The following is a 23,720-nucleotide window of genomic DNA, read 5'->3' on the forward strand; positions in this document are numbered from 1 at the left end:
TCGATGAAATTAACCAAAAACGTGAGTTGTTTTCTAAATAATTTAAATACTATATGGAGTATATAAGTTTTATGTCCTTTTTAGATTTGGTTCAGTACGTGGCATTTGCACATGAGTCGACAAGTGTTAAGATATACTAGTAGCCATATAATTAGTCAAACAATGGTACTAATATTCAATATTCCAAGTCGTATTCATAGCCATATTTCCTTGATTGACTTTGAACATATGACGTGAGAAAATTACATAAGCTATATTATTCATAAATTGAATTTAGAGTTGAAAGTGAGTGTACCATGTCTAACTAAAGGTATTGAACCCAAGAGCTATAACTGGGCTTTGGCTTATATTTAAACATTAAATCATGTTCATTTATAGACAATGACCACAAAAATATTATCCTTGATAAATAAATTTATCTAGTAGTCATTTAAGCTATATGTCTGATCACTTTTTTAATCACAACATATTTATAAATTACATTTGACTAAATATGGATGACCAGACATGCCCAATTTCAATTTCCTCACAACATCACTTCATCATTGAAACATAGATATTGAACAATCTTTTACATAGTCAAAAATCAAACAATGAAATCAAAATTGCCTTCAGGCTGAGTTCTTCAAACACAAATAATATACTTGAGCCATCTCTAACCTATGTCAATACAATTAGCTATAAACCTATTGAGTCCCCTTCTTCACCTTTCCCTCAATGGAAGTTGTTTTCAATGGCGCTTCTCGATTCTGACTAGTCATCAGCGCCTCTCGTAGACTAAAAGATCGACTAGAGTCAAAACTCAACTGCTTACTTTAGGGGTCTTGAGAAGATGTACGCTCTTCACGAATCCTTTGCCAAACTCACCCACAGCTTTTAGTGTGTCAAATAGATCTTTATCCTCGCCAATGTCATCTCTATCGCGCTTCTGCAGGCATTGTAAGTGCCAGGGTTGAGAGATTAAGTGTTGCTTTTAGCAAACCACACAGAGATGATAAGAAATAAATATTTTCTTACCTTTGAACTGCTATTTGCACATGTAAGACCAATGGCATCGCCCCCAAGAGAATCACACCAAACCTTGAACGTGTCGGGGAACTCTCTCTGCATCATGGCACAAGAAACAGCTCAGTATGCACGGTCAATAAGACGTCGGTCAGCAAAAATAAACGTAATTCTGTTCCTCACCTCAATTTCAGAGATCAAATATTTTTGTGGATCAAAGCCCACCATCAGCTTGTTCTTCAGCTCGTCCGTGTTCTTTTTCATCTCTTCCTGCAGTAGGAAGGGTTGGAAGGCTTTGCTAGCATTCCCTCGTATCACTTGCTTGCCTACACAGAGTTACGTACAATTACAACCAGAACTGGATTGTTTTTTCAAATATGTGGTGCAAGGTATGCCAGGATCCCTCCAACAACAAACCTAGTTTAAGTTCGGATGGGAATAGAAGACGGTGTGGATAGGGGAGTTTATCCCTGTGCAGAAGAACTACGGCATTGTAGTTGTTCAGAGGTGTGCGGAAAAGGCGCTGCAAGAAAAACACATGTATATTTATAACTATCCATCACAAAGAAAGCAAAACAATGAAGAAAATATTGTGGGAGGATGGACTCACTTCCCATCCATAAGCATCAAGTTGATTCTTCATAACGACGTTGGTCAATAAATTTGCACTGCTGGTTGCATATGCCGCCAATCTCTTAAGCTCCTGGCACAACAGTCCCAATAGCAAATACATGATAAAATTCAACTTTGTAGAAAATTGTAATTGCAAACAAAATAGAGATTCTAGAGCTACTAACTGCTGCTGTAGGCGATTGCATGGTCCAAGCTTCAGATTCCTTGTCATAACTAGTAGCCAGAAACATGGCAGGTTTAACATTATGCATATTCACTTCATACTGTTTTCTATTTGACATGAAAGATTCCTGAAGAAAGATAAGATGTATTGAACAAAAGTTGCTCCAGAAATGAGAATATATGATAATAAAATTCTAATAGCCGCAGTTACATTGATCTCTTTGCCATCATCAGGAGTTAAATCGCCATTGATATCAACAATTAAGGGAGAAAAACTCCAATCGTAATCTGACAACAATTGTAGGAATCTGCAGAAAATGAAAACGTCAGATTCCGATTAAACAATTAACTAAAAGTCAAAGAATATGAAGGAACTGAAAAACAGCAGTATTCCCAACTACTTGAGAAATGTAAATGCAAATGAAGTGACAACTATTTCTAACAGCAGTCAAATTCTTCTTCATGTTACAAATGATGAAGGGCGCATATTTCCTTTCAAAGCTAGTTTACCAAATATTTTCCTTCTTAGAGACTAAAAACATCAGGTTTTGTAAGTTTATTAGGCAAGTTTAACTACACATCAAGCAATGATCATATTTAGAACCAACTACACATCAAAAAGTCCAACTACCTATGAAGCTAAACAAATCCAGTGAAGCGAGGACTTGGCAAATAATTAAAACCGAGTCCACAAAAATTTGAAATGTGTTTTATGTTATGAAAGAGAAAATCAACCTCAGAAATCCAGTTATCCTGGAGCACGGAGGTCTAAATGGTAAGGGCTTCAAAAATAAATGTGCAACTAAAAGCTCAATAGCCTCTTCAGGTAATGAGTTTGATAATAGATGTGCAGACACCCAGCGTTTCGCAAGCCTACAAATGGAAAGGAAAAGATTACACATGTTGTGAATATAAAAGACTGGGATTTAAAGAGGCTAGTTCTCAGGGGAGAGGGTAGAAAAAAAACTTACCTAACAATAGGCCCATAAATTGGATAACGGCCTCGGAATCCATCAATCATGCTAGAATGTTGACCACGAAGAAAAAGTTTTTTATCTGCGGATAGAACATGCTTTGTCTGGCCACCTACAAATAAAAAAAGAGTTGAAGAACATTCAAACGCCCAAAATGTATTAACTGATCAGGATAAAAGGATCCCTTACCAAGTTTTTTCACCAAGCTTAAACCTCTCTCATGCAAAATTTTGAGACGGAATGCATACCCAGACACAAAAATATCTACATCATCCTCTGTAGCTGTGCATGTAATCCTAAACTTCGAGTGAAGACTGTCATGCAATCAATCGGATTACTTACTCATACATGCTGGTATAGAGACAGAATTCAAATCAATACCAAGTACCAACCTTTCTGCAATTCTGAGAAGGAAAGCAGTCTTGGTCTTCTCCATAGCTAGCTCATCCATAGGCCAATTTCCAGAACCTTCCAGCTATATTGAAACCAAAGTTAATATAAAAAGTTGATGCATAAGAAACCTAGACATATACAAACATTTCTTGCCTGAATCATAACTTCTAACGGCTGTACACATGTTGCAGTATGCTTTTCCAGCTTTATTCTAGCGTTTTCCTTATTTGCTAATGGATGTGGAACAGGGGGGAAGACTGACGTCAACCTAAATGCTGTAAAATACATGTAAGCACCAAGCAATTCTTTTGAATAGGGGAGTAGAAGTAGAATGCTCTCAAAGAAACAGATATATATATATATAGAATAGGTTAGGAAAAGAAGAGGGAGAGAGATCAGATATATAGATGGTTAGGAACTTGAAATTTCTTTCGTTTCCCATTTTTAAAAAGTTACCAGTGCAAGTATTAGAGAACTAAATATGGCATTGGACCCATGTTTACACTATAAATTGGATTGGAAAGCACCACCTTAACCAGTAAGTCCACTCAAGAAACCAAAAGGATGGACTCCTTGTTTGGCAAAGCTGGAATCTATACTCTGGGGGAGGGGGGGGGGGGGGCTGAGAATTTGTTAGTATAGTTTAGAAGTAGAAATTGCAATATGCTGCTAAGCTAAGGGCTTCCCTCCATGTGCAATCCAAAATAACTCAGAAAACAGAGCCTAAGAAGCTTTCTTGACCATGCCAAGCTGGGATCAGAGGATTCGCAGATTGTACTCAGTAAAAAGGAAATACTCTAGTTTTTTACTTGGGTAATATAACTAAATCTATATATTTGAAAAAAGCATCTTTTGCAAGTATGTGATATTAAACTAGGGGGGTGAGGGGTGTGATCAATTGCTAACTTTTTTAAGTTGCTAACTTGCTAACTCATCAATGCAGTGTATTAAAAATGTCAACAAGATGACATTAAAATGTCAACATAATTTTGTTGAACTTCAATATAATGTGCTGATATTATGTGTTAACATTTTGATGTCCCCGTGTTGACATTTTTAATACACTGTATTGATGAGTTAGCACAGTTAGCAACTTAAATAGTTAGCAATATAACACATCCTGGGGGGGTGATATGTTCATAATTAATTTATCTTTAATTTAATAGAGATCTTTGACAAGCATGTGAACATGAGAGAATTGCAACATGAGGTTGGGATATAAAAACAGGAAAAGAAACCTGAATCCAGAGGCTGTACACTAGATATCCTTAGGGGAATGTCATCAAGAAGTCGCAGGTGCTTCGACAGGTCATCATAAGCCTTCATTAAACTTCCAGCATGGGATACAGGATCTGAAAACAAATTACAATTGTCAATGATTTTACTTTCTTCAAGCTTCTAAAAAACATTAAAAAACTAAGAAAGGCAACACCATACCTTTGTTGCCGTGGCGAAGTACAAAATCAAGTTGATCTACAATCGCAATGATATTTTGTTTTGGAAGGGACAGATGGCGCATAAGAACATGCTCACATATTTCCTTTAAGATAAGATGTTTTTCCCATGCTTCGTGCTCCCATACTAAAATCAAGGATATGCATGATAATATCATTCTATTATCTTCGGTACTCCAAATCATCAAAAGAAGTGGCATAATTCCTTACCTGCAACTTCAGCAATTTTACCATCACGGAACCATCTGAGTGTAGCTTTATCCCCCCAGAAATTTCTAAATGCCACCGCCTATCAAAGCATAAATATCAGGTGAGGAAATTAGTTGAGTTGAAAAAGAATATATACATGCTATCCTACCACAGCAATAATATAAAGTGATCACAGGGAAAAAAAAATTGATGTAAAGAATTGTGTACTACCTTATCTTTTTCTTCCGGACTTGGACCCAGAACAGCCTGTTTGAAAGCTTCCTCCACAGATCCAATTGCGATCCCAACAAATAAAGGTTCACCATCAAGCACAGATAAACCCTAAATGTTTAAGCAATTTAAACCAAGTTTGAATTAGTTATGTCCTTTAGGCACAATAACTGAAGTTTATCAAGTACTCTATAATAAGCTAATTAGAGCATACATTCTCAAAATTGCAACCGGAAGAAGCATTTCTCCAGATTACTCTAACAAGCTTGGTTCTTCCTCTCAGTGCTTCATCAATGACACACAGTACCCTCTGCTCATAAGACCTCCAACATTCATCATCCAAGCAATATCCAGAAACATGGAAATCATGGTTGTCCTTTAAATTCAACCTAAAGGATTACAGGTGAATTTGCATCAAACTATTAATAATTAGGTTAGATGTGAATTTTCATCAAAGTTTACATCATAATCCAAAAGCAATATTACATATGAATTCCCCAATCTATTCCATCACAAAGGTGCTGGTTTTTTCACTCAAAGCTGTTTGATGCCTAATCATTCATTTGCAGCTTCAGGCATGAGATGATTACGCTTTTTGATTTTGCCTATTCATCTTTGAATCTTTGAGATCAGAGAAGCCAACATTTGCCAAAAAAGTATACTGCTTAAAAAATGGCAACTTAGCATTCTGCTTTCTTGGCACAAACAGATAACACCTGGTTTAACAGAACTAGATACTACTAATATAACATGACAGTTGTTTGCCGATTGGAAAAATTGTAGTACAGTTTAGTTTTTTAATAGCTGAATTACAAAAAAAAAAGTCAAGATCCAAACCAACACATTTACATAAAGAAAAGACAACAACATACATGTACGTGTTTCAAAAAAATTACCTTATGCAATAGTCATATTTAGCGGGATAATCAATATTGGTCATGAAAATCTCATCAAAACCTTCATACTCACATTTATCCATGCAGCTTAGCGCTACAGCAGCCTCGTCACGTAACTATATACAAAATTTAACATCTCTCACGTTAGCAAAACATGACATGGATATGCCAAACACAGATTTAATCACAAAATGGAAGTTACCTCTTGGAACCCACTAGGTGACATTCGGAAGGCCGCATTGTAGTTGCCACATGGATCACAAATCATAATTGGAAATGACTGCAACTGTGTCTTCCTCTCCTGTAAATCCAAAGACAAATTGAACCACTACAATGATTAAGTGAAAGCAACAACACTTCTTAAAAAAAAATTCTATTACAAGTAGCAACAACATTTCTTAAAAAAAATATTATCCATAGGAATTTTGATAAAGAAACCATCTTGTACATGAGAAAAAATATTAGTCATAAAGGAGAGAGGAAGCAATATCATATTGAATTACAAACAAGAAGCATCATCCACAAAATAATAGCCTAGCAACAAAAATAGTGGGCACAAATTTATGCAAAAACACTTACTTACACCCCAACTACATATAGCAACTTTTAAAACAAGTGAAATTTGCACAGGTATCTCATAAATTCAAAGTTCAAATGGTTTATTAGATGCTCTACATGTCTAGGAGTCCTGCATAATTCGAACTAGTAACTAGTAATTCTCCAGGATTTAGCACAAAGTCTCATGACTAGCTAGATTCGAACAAAAATGATAACTGGCAGTCTGGGATTACCGTGTAGTATAGATTGAGGTGAAAGGTGATTAGTAGCAATTGAGATTGAGCATAATACCTTATTTGAAACATTTCTTTCACTTTCAGGTTGAAAGAAAATTCCACTATCCCATACTTTGGAATTGGCTGCAAACAACATAAAACCAGTTATTAGATGCTTGAAAATGCACAATATTTGGTTAAGTCTGCACCTGCAGTAGTGCATATGGTTATCATATCATATGTCAGAATTTTGACGCTCATTCTTCACATGTTAGACAGTAAAACCAATAGCATTTAAATGTATTGATGAGAAACTAAAATTTTAGTAGAGCTAAGCACTTGATGCATATTTCCAAAATAAGAAGCAAAAGTCATGTCCAAGAATCGAAATGAAAATAATACCATCTAGTCATCTACTCTCTTGTTGATATACCATTGATAAGATAATATAGCCCAATATGTTCTATGACATTATTTTCACACGGAGGAAAAGTTTGACTAATTTTACTTAATTAAATGAACTTCAGCCTGTTAGGGCTCCCAAATCCTAAAATGTTAAAAGTACAAATTCAATGCCAAAAAGGGACCTGGAATTCACGGTAAATCATGCTAAAGGAAGAACATTTGCATTAGTTATAAAAAATGCATATATATTATAAGGTAGCCGAGAGTAATATTGATATACCAATGAAGTCCAGAGTGATGCGCAATATCTGCATTGCATTCATTTCACTACTGATTCTATTTTTGCCCGACTTCGTTACAAGGTATGCCATGATTACAGTAATCATGAATCCACTAAGGCAGTCATGGACATACAGAGAAGCCTTCCGAGCCCAAACCTATAGATCACACCAAAAGTGCCCATGCTTAAAAAAAAATTCATCACTAAAGAAAGAGAGAAGAAAAATAGAATGAAGAAGTTACAAGTATAATAATTAAAAAACATTATCAGCTTATCATACTTTCAAAAGGATCAGTGCCTCCCCCAATTCCTTGCATCCTTTGAAAGTTCTTTTAACAAACTCTGCATTTTCCTCAATAAACATGTCCTCCAGAATACTGTTGTTGTACTTCGGGGTTGCTGTTAAAAGAAGGGATTTCACACATTCATGATTGGCCATTAAACAAAATAGAAACTTTTCACAGCTATAATACCTTGATTCAGGGAGCGAATGTTGTTCCTCTCAAAGCTCAATTTTGAGAAGGCGAAAATAGAGGGTGCGGTTGGAATTATTTTCACAGTAAATGCGATATTATTGGATAATTGTACAGCTGAACAATTGACATGCTAGTAAATCGTTAGTAACCTGACGGAAATCATCAACTATAATGAAAGCATAAATAACAGATACTCAGGTCTTCGTACCTGGATAAACTACCAACACAGGCTTGCGTGCCTCATTATGGAAAGCTGACCATTCTACACCTTTGATGAGAGGTGATGACTTTAAATGCTTCTTGATTATACAAAGATAAAGAAATCTTTTCGCATGGTAACGATAGTTTAGATAGTCTTTCTCATGGAAGCATTCCTGTCAAGAAACATAAATGACAGCTCAAATTCGATGTACATCCAAGGGAAGAAAACTGCGGCAAATACACCCAGGAGCCTTCACTAAGCAAGTAAGCATGGCTTACTTGAAACATCAAAGAAACATTTTTTTCTTAGTTTATGATAACGATTGCATAACTGCTTTCAAGGAATGTACTGTAATGCTTCTATCTTTCTACAACAAGAACCATATGTTGAGATAATCTTAAACTAAAGTTAATTAAAAAACTGTGGTGTAAAATTGATTCACCTGCATCTTAAAGAGACTAACATTGCCTATCTGTGGTGAAAATTTGAAAATTAAGAACCTTAGGCAGCCGAAGAAAAAGATCCACGTTAACATCTGGCTTCGCAACGCATTGAAACGAATAACTCCCTCCAATTTCTACTGACTTGGGCTTCCTGAACTTGAAATCCACTTTATCGGCGCCAACATCTCGAACAAACCTCGGTGCAATATCTTTTGTAACCTAGCCAAATTTGCAGCAATAATTAAATTAAAAACAATAGAAGCATCACAAAATTAAATGAAGTGGAGAGTTGAGCTATCCGGAATGTTACCGGAAGGCCGTCAGGGATGCTATCAACGGCGTCTCTGATGGCTGAAACGACGCTGTCTACAATTGAAGTGTTTTCAGGAGAGTAATCCAGCTGCACCTCCTTCAACAGCTCTCTAAACTTCAAATTGGTGGCGCTTTCATTGATTTCTGCTACAGAAGCCATTACCAATACCAATTGAATCCTCTAGCGAATCCCACTTCACCGTAGCATTCAAGGCCAATTCTGTGTGTATTTTGTAGAGGAGTTAATTGAATTGAATTGAATTGAAACGAATTCGCGGCTGCGAGGTTTAAAGATCTTTTAGTATTGGGCTTTCTTTATTGGGCTTGGTCACTAAATGGGTTTAGCTATTGAAGCCTCTTTGTTTGGGCTTTTTTGTTGCCTTTCATGGTTTGGAAAAGTAGAAATTAATTTCCCGATTTAGGCGCGACTCCAGAGTGTTTTTTTTTTTTTTCTTTTTCTTCTCTCCGTTGTCTGCACTTTCTCTCTGTAAATTCAGAAACTGAGCAATTTTATTTATTTTCTATTAATATTTGTTGTTTCTTTTTTTGTGTTCTTCTCTATATAACCCTACACATCCTCTCAAATCTGAAAATTAAAAATATTATCATCGGTTTTTATTTTATATTTTATTACTCTCTTTTAATGTCACAGTGCACTCCTAAAATTTAAAATATTTATTTCTAGATCTTGGTATTTTCTTATTCAATTAATAAGGATAGAATGACTATATCATCTTCCGCGGCTTGATTTTAAAAATCAAAAAAATTATTCTCTCCGTGACTCCGTCCCATTTTGGCGGTCTAAATTTATCATTTTTGGATATCCTATTTTGGGAGTCACAATTGAATTATTTTATAAATGGTAATAGACTCTGCATTTTGCTAATCTTTTTTTCCATTTATATTTTATTACTACTATAAAACTAATGAAATAGTATATAAAAGTAAGACCTACTAAATTTCATTATTTTTTTTTCACCAATTTTCTTTTTCATTTCTTAAAAAAATTAAACCTACGGAAGGAATTAAAAAATTTATATATCTGAAGTAGCCCACCTGCCGTTCATATCAATTGCCTAGGATGTCAAAACTGCACTTCCTCCTCCCACAATAATGGAGACATTTCTTTTCAACATGCAATTTATGAAGAATTTTGTTAGTTAAAACAGTTAAGTAATAGAGTAAAGGAAATAAAGAGAGTACAAAGTAACAAAGCAAAGCAAGTCAGAAGAAATGTATTAACTTTTAAAAAATAAAAAAATACTCAGCTACTCCCTCCGTCCCCTAATAGTGTAGGCGGAATTTTTCGGCACAGAGTTTAAGAAATTAATGTTGAGTGTGTTAAATAAATAGATAAAAAATGTAAGAAAGAGAAAAAGGTATAGAGAATAAAGTAAAAAGTGAATAAAGTAGAGAGAATAAAGTAAGAGAGAGTAAAGTAAGAAAGAGGAGAAAGTTACTATATATGGAAATGACTCAATTATGAGGAAACTTTTCGAAATGGAAAAATGACTCAACTACGAAGGAACGGATCGGAGGGAGTACATAAAACGTACCAAAATGATAAAAACACTTTTGTAGAACACAGGGAGTACTGTATTATTACTCCATTTATCCTATAAAAATAATCTTCTTTTTCGATTTTAGATCGTCCCACAAAAATAGTCATCTGCCATTTTTAGCTGAGTTTTTCTCTCATAAAATGAGGTGAGTCTCAATCACTTTTCTTTTTATCTTCATTAATGAAACTTTGTTTAGTTCAGTATTATAAGTTGTGATTTTATATTGATTATGTTTTGTTATGTTATTGAAGTATGATCTATATTTGTATTAGATACTTTAAAATTTACTAATCATTTTTTTTAATGTTCATTTAATTAATTGAAACATTGTTATATTTATCTAATAAAAAATTATTATACATTTCTTATCTTAAAAATTTATGCAATGATATCGATTCTCATTTCTATTGACTTATTATAAGTACTACGTAAAAATGATAAGATCTGTGTATAGCACGCGTGATAATACTAGTTTTCTATTTATGTCCTAAAAATCAAGTACCATTTATATATTTTTAATTTTTTATAATAAAATGTAAATAGAATATAACATCTACTTATCATTTAAATAAAAATAAATCAGAACTCTTAACGTGGACAGACTAAAATGATTAATTAGGATTTTTAATACTTGACTAATACTAGTCCTTGTTTAGTGAACAAAAATACCGACAAACACTGTTCGGTCTATTGTTTTTTAGATCTATTATTATGATTCAATAAACAAAAGACACGTTGCACTTCTTAAGACCAAAGAAATGGTACCATTATTGTGTTTCAATAAACAAAAGACACGTAACACTTCTTAAATGAGAAATATCTACTGATCTTCCCAATCAAGAAATGGTATTCAATATTCCAAGTCAACAAGTCAATTGTAGAGCTACTACAAGTTGTATTGCGTTGATTGACTGTTTTCATACGTCGTGAAAAAAAAAATTATTCAATAGGAAAATAGATTTAGAATCTCAATTGAACACAAGCATAGTACTAACATGCCGCCTCTCAATTATAATATTGATCATGTATTACTATTATAACAAAAAAAAATTCTTATTGATCATATAATTAAGGATGATAATTTGTAATTTATAAATATATTAACTACAACTAAAATTAAGAACGCAAACAAAAGCATCCCAAAATACAATAAAAGTGTTCCAACAAAACAAAAAGATTATAAGGCTGTAATGGACAATTGTTTCCTCAACGTAGGGATGTTTATTTAAATTTTTTTTTGCGGCATCTATTTTAACTATTTTTCAATTAAAAATTTCCAACACAAGTAGTAATTGGTCTCTAGTTTCGTGTCCTTATAAAATTAATTTGTTATAGTTGTTGAAATATAATGGAGTATTTGATAATTTTTATTACCTGAAATGAAAAAAGAAAAAGGAAAGAACTGAATTGCAATCCGTGATAACTTATTTGTTAGAAAATAAGACCAGTAAACGTTTCTCTATAAATTAGGGATTTGGATCCCCGGCTGTGGCAAAATGCACAGCAGGTGATGCTGTGCACAATACCACTATTGATTTGTGAATAAAAGAAAATTGTATAACTTCATAAAAACAAATAGAGGGTGATGATGTGCACAGCATCTCCTGCTGTGCATTTTGGCACAGCAGGGGATCCAAGTCCATAAATTAGTGCAGACCAATAAAAGTAACTAGTACATATGTTTTTATCTTTTTATAAGTTATGTATTTTGTTTAATTAGTTTGTGATTTATTATTTCTTCACTAGTTTCGTATTAGCATTCTATCTGCTACATTTAGGGTTTCATCAGCAGCCTATATGTATGGTGGAATATTTATAAAGTTTCAAGTTTTATTTCGTTCCATGACTGAATTCTTCTTTAAGAGGCAACGATTTGAGTTCCTGGTGTATTTCGTTATTAATTTATATATCTTGAAACAACAAATTTCACTCTTAATTTCACTTCTTTACTTCAAGTGTTTATGTAGTTATAATAACAGATCCATTAATCTAACCTAGCACAAAGCCACAAACTCTGAATATAATTATATGAGTACGAACACTGAATTGTTCGTGATTTAAAACAGTTAATTAGATACATAATCACTTTGTAAAAACCTAGTTTACTCTTGAATTAAAATCACTTTGTAAAAACCTAGTTTGCAACCAAAAAATAACGTTACACAGTAAATGTTGTTATTCCATGTGCAATAGTCTAAATTTCATGTTTAGTACGTACAGTATAATATTTTTCTTTATATAAATATGCATAGTAATTTGTATTCTCGTCTTTATAAGATCCCTACCAAATGCATACTTATCCAAAGCAACAACCTCCGAGCCAAATTATCACTTTAATTTGTAATTATAAATATTACAAGAACGAAAAAGGAAACAAAATGGTACTACTACTTATTATACAATACGGATATATAACAAGCTGTTATGAATATTTGGAAATATTACTAGTATAATTAAGTAATTAAAAGAGGAAGCTCGAAGAGATTGATATTTCTGCATCCTCTGACTTTAACCCTAGAAACAATTTAATCGACACATGCCAAACTTTATTTGCAAGATGGAAAATATAGGGCCAGGCTTCTTCGATTCCCAATCTTCCTTTCCTACAAGAAATATAACGAGCTCGTTGAAATCATCTCGTGGATCCTGTTACTTATGTTTAAAGTGTCCACGCCAACCCTAGAAATCTTAACCTGCCATAAAACAACAATATAGTAAGTCTTTGAATCATATAATCAAAATATCATGGCTACATATATAGGAGTATTTGATACTAAGAAAAGCTACGAAACCCTGTTTTTAACTTCATTTCACTATCTTACTATTTCGACAGACCCTTAGGTTAGTAATCACCTGAGCATGAAGAGTGTGGACAATGTTGTCGCCAACACGAGAGATGTTAACAGTGACAACTTCAGCAGCTTCTTGTTCAATTATGCTAATCAATTGACCTAGCATAAAATTCTTGTTTAGTCCACTAATCAGCATCACCTCCACACCAAACCCTAACTCTTTCACAGTCAGAATTGGCAACGTCTCCGATTCGCCAGCAGCTTTGGCAATGTTCACAGAATTCATGAGCTGTGCCTTTCTTCCATTAAGTGCTTCAATTCTCTCTCTCAATATCTTGATGTAAGCAGCTGCTTCATCTATCTGATCTAGTTGTGACAAGAATTCCTATACACAAAAAAAAAACCTAATTAATTAGTAAATCTATCAAACTTCAAAGACATGTATGTACATATGTATTGATGTACTTTTGGTTGGGTGAGATGACGATCTGGAATGGTGGAAGCAAGCTTCAAACCGAGGGCTTTCATTCGAATCCTTCGATTCTTTTCGATGGTTTTTCTCTCAAGTTTGCTCTTGGAACTCGTCTCGCTCCGCTTCATTTCGAATCTTGGATGAAAATGGAAGTCCAATAAACAAGGAAATGAGTTGGTTATGAGAATGGAGAAAGACTTGAACAATTAATTCAAAGTATCAAGACTCATTAGTAGATATATATATACTTGAGAGAGAGGTGGGGAGCATGTTCTTTTGAATGGGATTTCAGCGTAACCAAATACTATTTCAAAGGGTAGTAGGGACAAATGGTATATGATTGGACTTTAAAGTTGAATTTGTGAGCCGCAGTTTTCACAACTCGTCTTCATACATGCATGGAAAGAAACGTAGCATGTTGGATTTTGTTGATGTTACATTGTCGATAATTTAGCAAGCGTGTTGGGTTCTTGGTGACGTTAATTTTTTACAACTTTTCCCACGTATAGCTTCAAATTTAAGGTTGTTTTGGAATATACAATAACTATAAACCTTAAAGGGGCGTGTAGTTTTAAATTGAAGGGAAAAAATATGATAAGAACTATAAAAAAATATATAACCAAAAGTGAAACAAATTAAGATAGGTACATATAGTGGTAATATGAGTTAATTATTTTGCATATTAATCATAACTATTAAGTATCTTGGAATAACTGATTTGTAACGGTAAAAACAGAAGTTAATTTATGTAAGTAATATAATTTTTTTGGTTAGAGAAGGCAGGCCACCGCCGGATTCCAAAGATAAATTAGCAAACATAAAAAAATACCAAGTCTATCGTGCAATATCCAAATACCAAGCCCTATGGAAGGAGATTCTAAAGTACGAAAGGTAAGTAATAATTTAATTACGAATTTCTTCAAAAAATACTAGTAGCGATTGATCATGACCTTGAACCAATGCATATGTGATGTGAACAACTGAATATATTTTCCTGCAAAATTAAATGCGTGTTTTGTTTGCTAGCTAACAATAGGTTTCGTCCATTTATAAACTACGACAATAAATTCAGGTTTTGCAATCTAGTTCTTTGCCCCGGAAACCCAATTTTAGCCCTAATTCCTATCATTCTACTCAACTTTAACATTCAGTTTACCATGTCTTCTTAATGTTTGCAATTCTAGTATTTGAGGTTTGAAAAAATAAGAAAAATACGAATTAAAAAAGTATATATCATTGCAAAAAAAATCAGATAATGACACTTTTAATACTATTGAAGACACTAATTTGTATGTCTAATTATACCCCATACTTCATAAAGTGTTCTTATTGTTAGTGCTCCAACTAAAATTAGGGAACACAAATAGAATCATCTAAAAAGCTAAAAGATTAAGATATTTTGTATTCAACTTAGGGATACTCTCTTTTATGGCTTAAATTATGGTTATTAAACATTCCAAACGCCAGTAATTGTGTCTCAATTTTTCTATCCTTAAAAGAAAAGTTTTTTTTTAGTGTATATGTAATCATGATCGCAAAATTGAAAATTCCAACTCAATAAATCTAGACAGAGATATGAAATTATTTGCTTTCATAAGGAAACTAGAATTTCTCGTGTTTTTTTACTTTGAATTGTTGGATCAGTTTTTTTTTTCACCAAATTAAATCGGAAACATAAATGAAATAATCACATCTATTGTTTGAAATTGAGCGATGTAGCCGACCGTCGTTGCAAAGTTTGATTTTTATCGTTGTTTTCTAATAGCTACTCATTTTTAGACTCATCAAAGTCTCATCCTAAATTATTGGTGCAATTGGATAAAAAGTTATGACGTGAGATTTTGGATAAAAAGTTATTGGTGCAATTGGATAAAAAGTTATTAATGGTCAACAACTGGGTACAATGTGGTGTGTGAAATGCGGTACAATATACAGTTAGAGCGTGAACTGCGATAAGAATAAAATCAAATAATATAAGCTGTTAATATCTGTTTATGAGATTTTATTATTATTATTATTATTATTATTATTACTATTATTTAACTTTAATTATTTGAAATAAATTATGCATATCATTACTATGTCTATATCCTTCGTCCATAGTTTAAAATCTCATTTTTACTCGGTGTTGAGTTGTAAGATTAATAGTAAAGAGAAAATTTAGTGAATTATGAGTTTCATTTAAAAATTAGTATTTGTTTTCTAATAGAATATAAATCTAATAATTTAGGGGAAAATGATGTCCATTTATCCAAAAATATAAAAGTATATGGAAATTTAAATTTTGAACATAAGGAAATAAGAAAATGAAACACTATTTTGTGGCCATAATGAGTATAATTTTATTATTACGTTAATTTATTAATTAAATTCAACTAGTCAGTATTAAGTTTTTTAATAACATTTTTCATTATATTCTCAAACACCTGCATGACAAATAATTAATTTACTATATAAGAAATCATATTTTAAGAAATTATATTTTGCAATAACATGATTGTTCCATCAAATAAACGGGGGCTCTAAGGATTACCCATAGCACATCTTCAAGATTAAAATCATATTTCAAGAAATAATATTCATTAACAATATTATTTTTCTTGTTAAATAAACGAGGCTACAGGGATTGTATCCGTAACACATCTTCAAAATTTTGATAGGGTCGTGTCCACAAAAATAACTTGACTTGGACACCTAAAGTGTCACGTTATACTATATATATGAATATATATGAATATTTCTCATTGGACCAGAACTTGAATTTTCACACTAAGGGCCCGTTTGGTTTGTCTTATAAATTTCTTAACTGGGCTGCCCAGATAGTGTTTGGGACGGGCTTATCTGCAGTTAATTTTTTTTCCCCGTGTTTGGCCTGTTTGACAAATTTTCCGTCATGGGCTAAGCTGCCATTTGGCCTGGAAGATTAGGGATCCAGTTTAATTGGTTAAAGACAGAAGTACCCTTACTTACTTTGATATTAATTACAAAACACCACATCAAACCCTAACACATATATGCACTTCCCACTCCATTCTTCAATCAATTTGTGCGCCGCTGCTTCTTCTCTCTTCGTTGCTGGTCGACGAAGAATTGGTCTGCAATTCCCGAAATCATCTACTGCTGTTGAGTGTAAGTGAAGAGACACAACTGGTGTGTGGGTAGTCACTGTGTGCACAGAAAGAAATAACAGGTTTCCTAGGTCCAGCAAATCCGCTAGATCACACGGTCTAGGAACTCACTGGTCGTCGGAAAATCCTGGTCGTCGGACACACAGAGCACTTCTTCAAAAACCCTCAACCACTTTACTAAACCCTAGCACAGGGAAGTAGGGATCGATCCCACAGAGATGGATGCGTAATAATCATGCTCAAGGATTTGGAAATTGTTTTTGGGTTGGCTGCTGCCACGCATTTTTTGGGTTAGGAAATTAAACTTAAACTTGGGATTTTAAACTACTACGCTAACAGCTAGATCTAGGCGAAACAACAAAAGCATGCACGTAAACTAGAACCGAAACAATCACTAGATCTGAGAAACTATTCTAATTACCTAGATCTGGGAAATAAACTGACGGTGGGGACCATAACTGAAAAAGCAGAGTACGGACGAAAAGCTGGAAAAACAACTAACTAAGGTACTAACTAACAGCGACATCATCTTCTCCAACCAATTTGCATAAAACCTCAGAAGAAACAGTATGAGCGAAATCGGAACAGAGCAGACTAGATTTTAACGATTTAATGAAGAACTAAACAAATCTACGGATGCTAGACGAAGCAAAACAGAAAGTAAACAGAAAACTCAAAATACATGCATAACTCGACTTCCCCTGTTCAAATCCAACCACGGACGCTAAATCCACTCCGGATCCAAGCATCCGACACAAACTCCAGCCAAAAAAACATTTCATAACTTCAGATTCAACCAACAACCTCCGATCAACAACAACACCGCAGATCTACAGCCAAATTCCCAGATCGAGCACCAAAGTAACAAAAACAGAGATCAACATGCAACTTGCCGAAATAAAAACTCTTAACAGCAGGATCAACGTAGATCAACTCGAAATAACACAAATATAACGAAAACTAAGAAATGCATAGATAATCAGTAACATCAACAACCAAATCGACTTCCAAAAGTGAAGTTCGAACGAAATAGAGTGCAAAAGAACCGAAAGTAAATAGATTGTATCTTCGCCCTCACGCGGACGGTGTTACGACGGAATTTCTCTGAAGATTGGACCCCTTGAAACCTAAACTACCCCAGAACTCCCATTTCCCAAGTGTGTGTGTTGTGTGTGAGCTAAGAGTGAAAAAAGTTGTATCTCTTGTGTGTTGCATGCTCCTCTATTTATAGGCGTTGAAGTGGGGCCCAGCGAGGTATAGATAGACTTTGTTGCCCTCAGCTATTGACTCCCTTCTTCTAGTCTTCTTTTCCTTAAGTTCTGCTCACTTCTCCTTCATTCCTTCGCTAGACCGTTTCCTCCAGCATCTCCTGGATCTAGCGATTCTGTTACACACCTAGCTTAGAAACTGTGTTAGACCCAACAAAATGTAGTGTTTTCACTATATAACCGATGCATGAAATTAGCCTTATCAGTAAGTCTCGCCGGCCTCTATTCCTTCCACAGCTCGATTTTGGTTGTGCATATATGAATTAGTGTTCGTGAATTATGTAGTGAAATGGCAGGGAAGCGAGCTGAGTTCGGTACATCTGAAACTCAAGGTATGAACGCCGATTAATCATATATTACGGTTGTTGATTCTTTCTGCGGTGATTCTTTGTTTGTTGCACTGTAATAATTGGTCTCTTGCACTATTTTTTTTGTCTAATTACACCATATGTCATGGTCTTCCTTTGTAGAAATTGTTTGAATACACTACATTATGATTATGTATCTGGTCAGAGCATGTAACTTGTTCTTTTGCATTTGGGTTTAAAAACTTTTATCTCTAGTTAGTTCGGCACATTTGGGCAAATATATGAAGGTCTTTCATCTTTTGTAGTGAATGCCTTCCTTGGGCGCTCCCGGAAGCCTAAGACTGACAGAACCAGACGTAGCTGGAGCGACCGGGAGGAGGACATACTTGTTGTCACTCTGAAGGATCTCGCGACACAAGGCTGGAAATCCGACAACGGTTTTCGGGCGGGATACCTTGGTAAGCTAGAGGAGGCTGTGAAACGGCATTGCCCAGGTTCTGATATCAAAGCAACGCCCCACATAGTGTCAAAGATCACAGCTTGGAAGAGGACATATAACCTGCTGCAAGGAATACTGTCTCGTTCTGGGGTCAGGTACAACACAGATGGAGACTACAAGATCGGCGCTGATGATGAGCAGTGGCCCCAGATCATCAGGGTAACTTTCATTTACACATCATACTTTGTTCGATTTTGCACACCTAAGCATTGTTACATTGCTGAAAAATGTCTCCACCCACAGGCTGAACCTAGTGCTGGAGGCATAAGAACCAAAGCTTGGCCCTATTGGCCCATTGGCAAGTGATTTTTGGAAAAGACCGTGCAAATGTAGGGGTTGCTGAGGACCTTCGAAGGCCGAAATGGACTTTGATCGTACTGGGAATGGAGCTGCTGGAGGGCAGCCATCTGCAAATCTGGAGGACATATCTGCCTCAGGCATTGGTTTTGGAACTGAAGAGCATGTTGGAGACAACACATCACTGACCGAGGCTGGGGGAGGGACATCTGGTATTGGTAAGAAGCGAAAGAGTACAGGAGGTGGTTCCACTAGTGGGAATGTGGATACCAGCATTGATGGTGTTGTTCAGTTGCTTACAAAACTGCACGATGACACCAACTACAGAATCCAATCCCTAAGCCTCCGCATAGGCTATGAGTTTGATTTGAGCGCAGCCAGGAAACAGGTGTATGAGATGTTGGGCAAGCTCACTGCTTTGAGCAAAGCGCAGAAGTTCGATGCTGGGGAACTTATTCTGCGCAAGGTGGATCGTCTTGACTTCTTCCTAGGGATACCACAAGAGGACCATGAGGATTATGTCCTCCACGCCCTGGAGAGGTTCGATCATAACTGATCTTCTTCACTTGCCCAATCCGTGATGCCATATAGTGGCTTCTTTTGTCAAGCAAATTGTAATATCTATGGCTTGATTTATGTAGGTTGTTTATGTTTTTATTAAGACTTGTTGTGTGGATTCTGTGATGACTAAACTTGGATGATTCCAGTGTAGTTTTATTAAGGCGGCCTTGTGTACGCCTGTAGGTTATTTTATGTGGATTTGGGCAGTGTTATTATGAGGTATCCTTTGGTGTTGTTAGTTAATTGCTGATTTTCTACTGGATTAGGAACAGGTTTTCAACAAAGAGGTTTTAATCTATATACATATGGATGTTTTAATTATCTTATTTTTAACCTATCCATTCTATGTTAAACTTCAACCTAACGACTCAAACTCTAATCAATCAGTACATACAAAAAAAGCTATTTCCTATATATTACTGTGTTCTCATTGAGTAGAAATGTATCAACTTTGTTTGATATCCATTCTTTGCAAAACTTCAACTTAACAATTCAAAAGAAGAATCAATCAGTAAATAGAAAAAAATTGCTAATTCCTATACGTTACACTACAGATTCCAAAAAATGGCGATTTGATTGAAAAGATCCATTAAAAATAAGATACACCATAACAAACAACTTCCATAAATATTGAAGCTTCATGGGGTGGTCGAGAACACAAAGACAGCAGGACCATTCAAACTATTTTTAGAACCATTAAAATAAAACTAAGGCATATAGGTTTAGTCACCTACAAGCCTATCAATGGCTTTAATTTCATAACTTGGATTGTTCCCCTACTGGGCATAGTACCTCCACCAAGCAGCCGGGCTGGAAGACCCGCAAGAGCTAGCATGGGGCGAACCCTTGTGATCACCGAGACGATGTAGTTTCGTAGTATGTCGTCTAACAAATTCACCACTGACTCTTGTAAGAACTGGCCTACAGGCATCTGTTTTCACAAGATAACATAAGGTTTTCAATTCGCAAAGAACAGGAGAACAAAATATGAGCCTCATATTTCACAATCAAACCAGATTTGCATTTTACAGATTCAAAAGTCTCCCAACATTTTCAAATTATGAGCTTGAACAAGAGATAATTAACAGGAGAAAATTATATAATTTGCACTGCAAAGAACAGAATATAGGAACACGGAAATTTGAATTGATAATCAACACAGCCAAGAACAGAATATAGGAATTAATAATCAACACAGAATATAATCAACATATGAATTAATAATTAAAACAATTCAATTTGCAGGTTTGTCGTTTTTGGAAATTTGAAGTGAATGATGCAATCCCATCAACAAATGGAAAACCCAACTAAAATTCATATGAATTTGAACAAATCAACTCAAAATCATACGAATTTGTAGGGGACTCACAAAATCAACAAACTCTAGCCAATAACACATGGTGTTGGTTCTGATTTTCGACATGGGAAAACAGAGTTGTGATAGATAGCAGATTACCTCGTTCATGCACTACTCGTCAACCGCCGGAGCGAGGATGTAGACCGGTTGGACTTCTTCCTAGTCGGGGGAAATGAATCTGGAGAGGAAAAGCTGAAGAGAGAGGATTTTAGGTTGCTAGAAATCGAGAAATGAAGTTGACAATTGTAAACACCGATCTAGGGGCAAAGAGGTCATTCCAGTTAGCAATTAATAAATGATGTGGCGGAGCGTTGCATGTCGGGATCAATTCTCAAGATGCATTAACTGTGCTCTACAGCAATTTTAGAGCGGGCCGGAGCACGTAATTTGGACTTGTCTGCAAAGCTAAATTGGAAACCAAATGCTTGACAAGCCCAGATAAAAACTCCTAACTTGACTTATCAGACAAACCAAATGGGCCCATAAGTTTATAAGAACTAGCTAATTAAGTGCAGTAGCAAGATATATTGAATATATATAAGCTAATTAAGTGCAGTAGCACCTAATCAGATATATTGAATATATACGAGTCTACATTTGACATGACATCAGTTTTAAGAAATACTATATAGTAGAAAATGGGTGGACAAAAAAATAGAAGGCGGTGGTCCTATTTTTATATATTAGTTTTATAATAAAATGGGAGTAAGATAAAGTTAGTGAAATGTGGGGTGTATAACTAAAATTAGTAGAGTTAAAAACCTAATGAGATATTTATTAATAAGCAATAGCAAAATGTAATATTTATTGATGAACTGAGAGTGTAATAGTGTATAAATTAACTAAAGTGAGTTAGCGTTTGACTCTAAGAGCATCTCCAACTATTTACACTAAATTCAAACTCATTTGAGTGTAAATGTCACATCAAATATGATTTTACTTCAACCATTTACACTAAACTCAAACTTAAAAGAATATTATTTATATTATATTCTTTTTACCCACAAAATTTGAAAAGCTTTTGAGTTTGAATTTAGTGCAAATCTAAAGATAGGTTTTTCCTCCCAAAAACCAAAAATGGGATTGGTTTTGAAGTACTATTTAAGCTAATTACTTATCCCATTTTAGGTTGTAATGTACCCTTGGAGAGGTCTAAGGCGCCCAATTATGGAATCTCACGTAACCGGAATAAATTAATTGAAGATAAACTCTTTATCAATAGTCCAAGGTTGTTGTAATTAAGGCATGGGACCAATGTTCAATATTTCAATTCCAAGTCAACAATAAAAATAAGATTGCGTTCAATGGACCATAGATTTATCGAAAGTAAAATCATAAATTCTTAGTTAATGTTTTTTATGTTCGAAATTTTATTGAAAATTAAAATTTCATACCAAAAAATTCATTTCAACCTACAAGGTCTTAATTAGAAGTTAAAATTTAGTGGACTAGGCATACAAGTTGGCATGATGATCTGATATAATGGCCATATCAGATCATCATGCCAACTTGGTATGCTTAATCAACCTACAATGTCTCAATTAGTATGTAGCATTTAATACATATTGCTATTGTCACGCTCACATTTTCTAAGGATAGAAAACACGGTTGATCGCGATTAGGGGAGGATTAAAGAAGTGGGGAAGAAAGGGGAAAACATGCACAACTCGACCATAGCTCGAAATAATAAGAATAATTCGAATAAAATCAGAGTATCATCTCAACAAACAACAACTCAAAGGGATACAATAACTCATCAATAAATGAACTCAAAAGAAACAACATTCAACAGAAGCATTTCGAGAGTAGAATACTGCTATGTATGAAGATACAACATATTCTAAACATTTGATAGACATTCTTCACTTTTATGCTCAACACCCACCGCGCTCGTCACGGCTCGACGCCTCGACCTGCACATAGGGAAAACACATGCAGGGCTGAGTACTTGATGCACTCAGTGGACTCATGCCGAAAATATTTTTATAAAAATTATTTAGTATGTCATTAACGAGTGACCTCGGGGTATTTAACTATGAAAGGGCCCGAGTCATTAAAACATCTCACCAACATCATCATCATCAACCTCAACATCATCAACGTCACCATACCATATCTGAACATACATGACAAGAAATGTGGCCACATTCCAAGTCACTAGACCGGCCAACTCGAAGATATAGCGCACGATCTACGGGGTGTACACTAGCCTGAGTAGGGACTCACTCCCTAGTCAGACCCGAATTCGATTAACATACATGGCAAAAGCCACTTCAGATAGGTCTCATAGCATCACAAAAATAGGGCATGATAAACATATTTTGCACCATTTGAAAAAATAAACATACTTAGGTCATAGTCCCTATTTAAAAAGAAAGTCCACCTCGTTCACTTAAATCTTCAACTCGTCTTTCCATTCCGTTCTCAAATAGCATGCAAAAACCATCCCCTTTTTGAAAGAACATGATATACTAAAATTAGACTTTGCAAAAATAAAACATATTTAAAACAATGCATGCGTCCTATATGGTGTTCATTTTATCCTCGCTCATCCTTAGCATAAATTTGTAAAGCTCTCATATCGTTAAGCAGCCCATCGATCAAACAACCTGCCCAACCCACTTCAAGAACTAAGCTCGCTGATCCAA

The 23,720-nt window shown here is 34.9% G+C and overlaps 2 protein-coding genes and 1 long non-coding RNA gene across 3 annotated transcripts; all 3 read right to left on the minus strand.

The window, feature by feature from the left end:
- Positions 1 to 521: 521 nt before the first annotated feature.
- Positions 522 to 9,076, minus strand: LOC125207827 (nucleolar protein 6-like). Its single transcript, XM_048107326.1, has 26 exons — positions 8,827 to 9,076; positions 8,574 to 8,735; positions 8,080 to 8,245; positions 7,869 to 7,985; positions 7,676 to 7,794; positions 7,396 to 7,552; positions 6,787 to 6,854; positions 6,140 to 6,238; positions 5,938 to 6,053; positions 5,256 to 5,430; positions 5,042 to 5,152; positions 4,832 to 4,910; positions 4,605 to 4,748; positions 4,406 to 4,519; positions 3,321 to 3,442; positions 3,167 to 3,249; positions 2,964 to 3,088; positions 2,772 to 2,886; positions 2,536 to 2,673; positions 2,012 to 2,108; positions 1,803 to 1,928; positions 1,616 to 1,708; positions 1,423 to 1,528; positions 1,189 to 1,331; positions 1,018 to 1,104; positions 522 to 928 (listed from the first exon to the last, which is right to left on the minus strand). The coding sequence occupies exons 1-26, from the start codon at positions 8,986 to 8,988 to the stop codon at positions 803 to 805; spliced, it is 3,150 nt and encodes a 1,049-aa protein (XP_047963283.1). The 5' UTR covers positions 8,989 to 9,076; the 3' UTR covers positions 522 to 802.
- Positions 9,077 to 12,686: 3,610 nt separating this feature from the next.
- Positions 12,687 to 13,849, minus strand: LOC125203287 (transcription factor bHLH168-like). The gene is made up of 3 exons (XM_048101598.1): positions 13,648 to 13,849; positions 13,244 to 13,567; positions 12,687 to 13,083 (listed from the first exon to the last, which is right to left on the minus strand). Exons 1-3 carry the CDS (start codon positions 13,780 to 13,782, stop codon positions 12,994 to 12,996), a joined length of 549 nt encoding a protein of 182 aa, XP_047957555.1. The 5' UTR covers positions 13,783 to 13,849; the 3' UTR covers positions 12,687 to 12,993.
- A 6,421-nt stretch (positions 13,850 to 20,270) lies between these two features.
- LOC125203329 lies at positions 20,271 to 21,292 on the minus strand. Its single transcript, XR_007173345.1, has 2 exons — positions 21,172 to 21,292; positions 20,271 to 20,646 (listed from the first exon to the last, which is right to left on the minus strand). It is a non-coding gene; the product is annotated as an uncharacterized LOC125203329 (long non-coding RNA).
- Between the last annotated feature and the right edge of the window lie 2,428 nt (positions 21,293 to 23,720).

Source organism: Salvia hispanica, chromosome 2 (genome assembly GCF_023119035.1).
Source record: "Salvia hispanica cultivar TCC Black 2014 chromosome 2, UniMelb_Shisp_WGS_1.0, whole genome shotgun sequence".
NCBI lineage: Eukaryota > Viridiplantae > Streptophyta > Magnoliopsida > Lamiales > Lamiaceae > Salvia > Salvia hispanica.

What these genes read in the sequence shown, in the direction of transcription:
- LOC125207827 (XM_048107326.1), bottom strand. Translation starts at nt 8,988, where the DNA reads ATGGCTTCTGTAGCAGAAATCAATGAAAGCGCCACCAATTTGAAGTTT. An exon ending in CATCACTCTGGACTTCATTG is followed by an intron (nt 6,855 to 7,395) that starts GTATATCAATAT and finishes TGTTGTTTGCAG; the next exon opens with CCAATTCCAAAGTATGGGAT. An exon ending in ATGATGGCAAAGAGATCAAT is followed by an intron (nt 1,929 to 2,011) that starts GTAACTGCGGCT and finishes ATCTTTCTTCAG; the next exon opens with GAATCTTTCATGTCAAATAG.
- LOC125203287 (XM_048101598.1), bottom strand. Translation starts at nt 13,782, where the DNA reads ATGAAGCGGAGCGAGACGAGTTCCAAGAGCAAACTTGAGAGAAAAACC. An exon ending in GTCATCTCACCCAACCAAAA is followed by an intron (nt 13,568 to 13,647) that starts GTACATCAATAC and finishes TTTTGTGTATAG; the next exon opens with GAATTCTTGTCACAACTAGA. An exon ending in TCCACACTCTTCATGCTCAG is followed by an intron (nt 13,084 to 13,243) that starts GTGATTACTAAC and finishes GTTTTATGGCAG; the next exon opens with GTTAAGATTTCTAGGGTTGG.